Raw genomic sequence first — 7,152 nt, forward strand, 5'->3', positions numbered from 1 at the left:
AAAATGATTTAAGTGTTTGGTTGTAACTTGTACGGGTAAACGGGAACGGGTACCCGATAAAAAACTAAGAACTGGTATCGGAGTCGATCAAAATCGGAACTTGATTTTTGGAACCGGTCAAACCGAGTCTACAAATTTTGGAACCGATTACGATACCGGGTACCAAAATGAAGAATAATAAGTACCAAAATAAGATCACCAAGATTATTCTACAACGTCTAAAAGAATTAAGAAACAACTACGGAGTATCATATTGGATTATAGTAAGTTCATACTCCATATTAGTTTAAGAAGTTCAATAATAAGTGAAAAAATCTGAATAAGAACACACACATACACATTATTCTTTATCAACTACGGAGTACCATACAATAAAATATTAACTTTTGAGTCGATTAAGGGATACGGGAAAGTTATACTCCATAGTTGCGAAGTTATGAACTGATATGAATTAATGTCAGATTAATTCAACAAAGCTCGAATAATATTGATTTGTGGTTTTCTTGGGGAAAAATGAAGAACAATAAGTACCAAAATAAGAACACCAAGATTTATAGTGGTTCACTAATCCAACAGTGGATGTAACTCGTGTTGGATTAGTGAACCACTATAAACAGGACCTTACTAGATATAGTACTAGTGGATGTAACTCGTGTTGGATTAGTGAACCACTATAAACAGGACCGTACTAGATATAGTACTAGTGGATGTAACTCGTGTTGGATTAGTGAACCACTATAAACAGGACCTTACTAGATATAGTATAAAAGGAATAAGTTGGAGGTATGGAGCAAAATAGGCCACGTAGCCCAAACAAAGAAAACACGTGCAAGTCGTGCGGGCGCATGCACGCCCAAGCCGTGCGAGCGCACGAAGAAACATAAGGTTTTGGAAATTGAGTTGAAGGGACGTTTGGGCGCAAGCTAAAGTCGTGCGGGCGCACGATTAGGCCTGGATCTTTCAGCCCAATTTTCTACACTTAATTAAAACTTATAAAGCCTCGAGCTTATTTGGTCATTTTAAATCCCTTTTGCATTATAATTGCAAAACCCAAAAAATATTAATCCTCCATTAAGGATTTAATTCATCTTAATCACAACATGAACAACTACTCCACAATTTATTTTATATACTTGTATATGTAGACTCTTCAATTTTTTGGGTTATAACATCATGAGAAGTTGACCCATTTAAATGAAAGGAAATCACTAGTTAAGTAGCTAATCCACTACGGCATTAGCACGTACAAACATGGAGTCAACCACTTAAACATAAACTTGACCGACCATAACATTATCATGTCCAACATAGACCACAAAAGGACATCAACAATATTCTAAGTGACTTATAAAAAAAGAACAATATTCTATGTGAGGATAATATATTATTATGTTTGAACTAATAAATTGTGTTAGGCCATATTCTTTTAGATATTTTTCTCATTTTTTTTAATTCAATGTTACACAACAAATAATTCAAGCCATGTTCATTTCGAAGTTCAGTACAATTTAACTCAATTCAGTTTTAATCAATACTACATCTTTATTATATAAGTGAAGAAATGAGGTTATTTTAGTAAATTCACTTTTAGTGTCTCATTTGAATTACTAAAATATCCTCCACATTCACTTATATAATAGAGATTTCAGATTTAAATGTAATAACACAAATCTTTTTCTTATATTTGCACGCATCGCGTGCATATAAGACTAGTATATAATAATAGAGGCTTAGTTATAGCTCAAAAACTAAAAAAACATCCAAAGACGTAAGTCTTGATCAAAATATACGGAGCCACTAGTACCTACATGGCTACATGTAAAAAATTGATCCTTTTAGTCGAGTTGGAATAAAATATACTCCGTACTCAGTAATAAGAATTATGTTTTGCTTTTGGATTGAGTTATTTATAGTTGTGTGTCTTAGTCTATTAAGGTTATTTGTTATGATGAATATTAAGTCGATACGTCTAATGTAAAATTAGAGGGTTAATAATCATGTTAGTCAACATCTTTAATTTTCTAAGCGCACATTATATGTGATTCTTTCGAGTCATCAATTGAATGATTCATAATATTTTTGAGTTGTGAATGTTTTTTCTTCTTCTAAAATATAAATAATATAAATTTAAATAAAGTAAATCTTATTTCTCACACAAGGACACCTGTTTTGCTCCTGCAATTTTGCAAGCATAATAGACACTTTCTATAAACTAATGAGAAACATCTTTTAAAAAGCAAATAATGATTTAATATTGTAAAGAAATTATCATTTCATGCCACAAACAATAATTGGATATTGTTCTCGATATGCTCACCGGCCCACTTTTCATCTGAATGATAATTCCAGAATGAATAAATTATCCTAGCCTCATATATTTTGTTGAGAGTAAACATATAAAAAATAATAAAAAATCTAATATATATATATAAAGGGGAGTTTTTTGGAGAGCATTGAGAGCGTCCACGTAGGATTTCCACGTCATCACATATTATTAAGTTATTAACTAATTAAATAAATAATATTAGAGTCTTGCCAAGATTAACTACTTAATATGATAAAGATAGATTCCACAAACTTCTTCCACCTTCTTGTATACATATACATAAAATCTCAACCCTTACATTAAAAATCTCAACCCTCATCTTCATTGTACGTGCTTCATTGTTAATCTCAACCCTCACCAAATTAGAAATTTGTATGTTGGGCTTCATTGTTAATCTCAACCCTCACCAAATTAGAATTTTGTACGAGCATAAATCATAATTGTTTATGTTAGGCTTCATTGTTTATGTTCTATGGAAAATAATTTTGTATGTGCTTCATTGTTTATGTTCCATCGCAAGAATTTTGTACAAGCATAATTATTTTTGTTCCATCGATTTATGTGTGTCCATTTAATACTACTTCGTATACCTACTGGATATTGATATATTTGTATTTTAACTTACGTATATTAATTCTTTTACTGTGATGATGGAGTATTACACATATAAGTTGCACACAAGAAAAAAAAAGCACAAACTTTAATTCATCAGCGATTTTTATGCATTGATCAACCCATCTTTTCCCTAATTAGTAATTGACCGTGCCATGTAATTATCTTGCAGGAACAAATACTTGGGACAGATTTGAGTTGCGTGCCCACAAGAGAGTCATCGACCTCTTCAGCTCCCCTGATGTGGTGAAGCAGATCACTTCAATCACCATTGAACCTGGTGTTGAGGTTGAGGTTACAATTGCAGACTCTTAGATGTCCTGCCAAGTTATGTTTTAGGGCTTTTGTAGTTGTCCCTATATATAGTGGTGCTCCTACTTACTCGGAATTTTGGAGATAACTGAAATTGTTTGTTGGAAGAGATATTTTTATTTAGTTATTAATGTTATCATGTTTTCATTGAACATGTGTTATTTCTCCATGTTTTATCAATAGAACTCTCCAGTTTGAGTATGGAAATTTATAAAAAAACTCATTTGTATACGATATAATAACACAAATATGTACGAAAATTGACAAACCCGTGCATCGCACGGGCTTCAATACTAGTTATTATTATTATTGAAAATATAATCTACATGCGAGTGTTTAGATTAATTGTCTCATAAATAATAGAGAATTAGATGAAGGCCGATTAATATATAGAGTTGGACATGTGTCGGACTGTGTAGACCTGTGTGACTCGTGCTTATAAAGGATCAATAAAAAAATTGTGTTATGTCGGACTCGTGTCTCTCTTTCATAAAAGACGACCCATCCTACGTGTGGGGTTGGATCGTGCCGTGTTAATAGCAGACTCCCTTGTTGATTTTAATTTTGTTTTAATTAATTTCTTAAAAAATAAGCGTGTAGATGTGCGGGCCGACCCGTTGTGTTCGAGCCAATTTTCTAAAATGATGTCCATGTACGACCCTTTGCCCATCGCCGTTTCTATGATGTTGTGTCGAATTTACAACGGGCTCATATCACGTCGAGCCAATTTCGTGTCGAGCTAGAATAACCCACATGTTGGCTCGATCCATGGCCTGCTCTTCTAACATACTTCATATAAAATTGGTGGAATACGTCATACGTATTCCACTACTCCACCTATTACCAATTGATTGGGTCTGAATTTGTATTCGTTAAACTATCCTCCTTCTTGAGTTCAATTTGAGTCACTTGACCCGATAAGATTTATCCTTTACATAAACTACAAAGTCAACTAATGTAGTAATGGTACTAAGTATTAACATAGTTAAAATATGAGTCTTGGAAAGTTGACTAGGAAAGAGTAAAGACATGCGCGTCACTATTAAGGACCATCCTAGTAGGCATCTAAGTAGTGGTCTCCCATTAACGTACCGACTTCTCGTGCAATATATGTGTCGGATATGTATTGAATATGTCTCTCTCCTGATTACTATGTGAACATAACAGGATACGTGGTTAAAATTTCAGGAACTGGAAATGGAATCTGTTATAATAGATTTTTAAAATGGGAATTGAAATCGGAATATGTTGTAACAGGTTCCTGAAAATGAGAACGAGAATCAAAACCTGTTGTAATAGGTTTCGGTTCAGGTATCCTTTCATTTTAAAAATTTAAATAAATTATTGTTAGCTAATTGAAAAAAACTACTTTATGGTTTGAGCTTTGATTGTTTTATAGTTTGGGCTTAAGTTGTAATTTCCATATTTATATTTTTCAAAAATTAGCTTGGATTGTTTTATATTTTGGACATATGAAGCATTTTTATATGGCTCGGTTCCTTGCTTTGGATACTCCATGTTATAATTAGAGTGTACAGGAGTACCCGTTCCAGAAAATGGAGAACCGGAATCTGTTGTAACAAGTTACCAAATTTGTTACCCGGAACTGAAACCTGCACAATAGGTTCCGATACCGCAGGTTCCTAAAAGGTTCCAGTTCCGATTTAGGTATACCCATACTGTTTGCGGTATATATTATTTTAGGTTTCGATTATAAATCCTTAAAGAGTTAAGATGAATAAATTTACTCTTCACTGCTAGTGAAACACGTAAATACGTGTAGTTTATTCCTTTATTCCGAACCTTTATTAGGTGGCTAACATTTAGCATTTTGCCATAACAATACCCTTAACTACTCTTATGATATGGAAGCATTTTATATGCTTATTTACATACAATACTTAAGGCATGGAAAATGAAAGTCATGCAACAAAACTTTTAAAAAAGGGGAAAACAGAAGTTGAAAAATAAAGATATCAAAACTAGATTATACTCCATATTAGATTAAATTTATCGTGTCATCTAATTATGTACTTTGAGTTCAATACATGGAATACAATTATATTAAGCAAAATATTCCTCAAAACACCTTTGATCAACTTTTACAACTAAAAGTAAAGGTGCAATAGATAAAAGTTTGTCAATTTTGGAAAAGAAACATAAAAAAAAGATGGAAGAAACAAAAGGGACTACTACATGATTATTTTTTGATTTCTTTCCATATTTCACCACCATACAATAAAAAAGTAACTCTAAATATTACATATTTTTAAGCTTGATACATGAATGAATAGTTGATTACAAAACTTATACTTCCTCCGTGCTTATTTACATGACACAATTGGATTTTTGACACTATTCATAAGATAAAAACAATAAACAAAAGGGTAATTAAATTTTAAAAGTATACATCTATCAAAACAGAGTGCTCTGTTTTCTTGTGTATAATTCTCTATATCTTAAAAAAAAGAAAAGAAAAAAAAGATTATCTACCTTAGAAACTTTCTGTTAATATTTCCAGAAGAATCAGAAGAAGGCACAATCTTAATAACAAGACCAGGAAAAACATCATCAGGATCATGAATATGAGGGTTACGTTCAACAATAAAAGGATCACCACACTTATCACTTATAGTATGAAGAGTCTCTCCTTCACCCACCACGTAGATTTCGTCACACGGCGGCCGCCATATATGGTGGTGGTTTTCGAGAAATCCTGCACCATTTGTCGCCGTCTGTAAACTGTCAGAGAAGAAACTACTACCATCGTTATCGTCGTAGTAAGGGTTGTAATTCTCTTCTCGTAAGGTAATGAACAGGATTAACCCGACTATGATAAGGGAACAGTACCATGAGGCTGTATCGGCTATTGCCAGGGTTGCTCTGATACCATTTATACGTCGTTGGGTTGGACTTATAGGGGCCATTTTGTGTAGTGTTTTTGAATGAGTTTTTTTTTTTTTTTTGTGTAGTGTTTTTGAATGGGTTTTTTTTTTTTGGAAGTGTTTTGGGTTTATTATGGGGTTATATAAAGGAAGAGGTTTGAATGTTGGTTAATGGGAGGTGTAAAGTGGGAGGAAGAGAGAGAAAGAGTGGGAGTTGAGTTGAGGTTAACGTTGGGTTTGTTAGGGGGATGGATGGAGAATGATGTGTGTGTATTGGTGTGGAGTGGGAGGGTGGGAGAGTAAAAGTGGGGTCATGTTTAGCCGGCTTAAGCATTCTTTTTTTAGTTTACCAAATCAATTTTTGTTTTAACAAACACACGTCTTATATGCCTTCTTAATTCTTATCCTCTATCTTAAATAGGATTATATTTATATGATTATTATGTAATATAAAATCTAGTATGTTGTGGGCCTAATCATGTAGCTCGGCCCGTTACCCGGCCCAACAAAGTATCGGGTTTGAGCATAATATACGGGTTTGTTTTCAAGCCCTTTCAGAGTTTCAGCTCGAACCAATTTGTAAATTTTTGGGGCGACTCAAAAATGAATTTTAAGTTATAAATTTGATCAGACCTGAAATGACCTGAATCAACGGATTCTGGGTAAGAAGGTTTGGCCCGATGTTTGGCCCAACTGACATAACATGACTCGATTTTTTTTGGTATGTCTCGAATCTTGCCTGACCTGCCATTTATTCAGGCCTGATGTGTTGTACTTTGTTTATGCAAAAACAATTATGATGATCTTGTTCGGCAAAACTAGTGATTTTCTCTTCTAGTTGTTAGAGGAGTGGATAAAAAAGTATTTCGTAGTAAGTTAGTAACAAGTTAATGTTAGTTTCGAATTAGTGGTTGATACTTGATAGTATTAGTATTCGCTAAAAATAGTTAAATTAATAAAATACGGATTATTAAAATACCAATAGAAGCCATTTGTATTGTAACTTACATTGTTTTA

At 33.2% G+C, this 7,152-nt stretch overlaps 1 protein-coding gene across 1 annotated transcript; it reads right to left on the reverse strand.

Annotated features, from left to right (window-relative positions):
* Window positions 1-5,426: 5,426 nt before the first annotated feature.
* Window positions 5,427-6,369, reverse strand: LOC110782288 (uncharacterized). Its single transcript, XM_021986406.2, has one exon. It carries the CDS (start codon window positions 6,175-6,177, stop codon window positions 5,740-5,742), a length of 438 nt encoding a protein of 145 aa, XP_021842098.1. The 5' UTR covers window positions 6,178-6,369; the 3' UTR covers window positions 5,427-5,739.
* Between the last annotated feature and the right edge of the window lie 783 nt (window positions 6,370-7,152).

The sequence above is a fragment of the Spinacia oleracea genome, chromosome 3 (assembly GCF_020520425.1).
Source record: "Spinacia oleracea cultivar Varoflay chromosome 3, BTI_SOV_V1, whole genome shotgun sequence".
NCBI lineage: Eukaryota > Viridiplantae > Streptophyta > Magnoliopsida > Caryophyllales > Amaranthaceae > Spinacia > Spinacia oleracea.

Coding starts and splice junctions, on each gene's coding strand:
- LOC110782288 (XM_021986406.2), bottom strand. CDS start 6,177: ATGGCCCCTATAAGTCCAACCCAACGACGTATAAATGGTATCAGAGCA.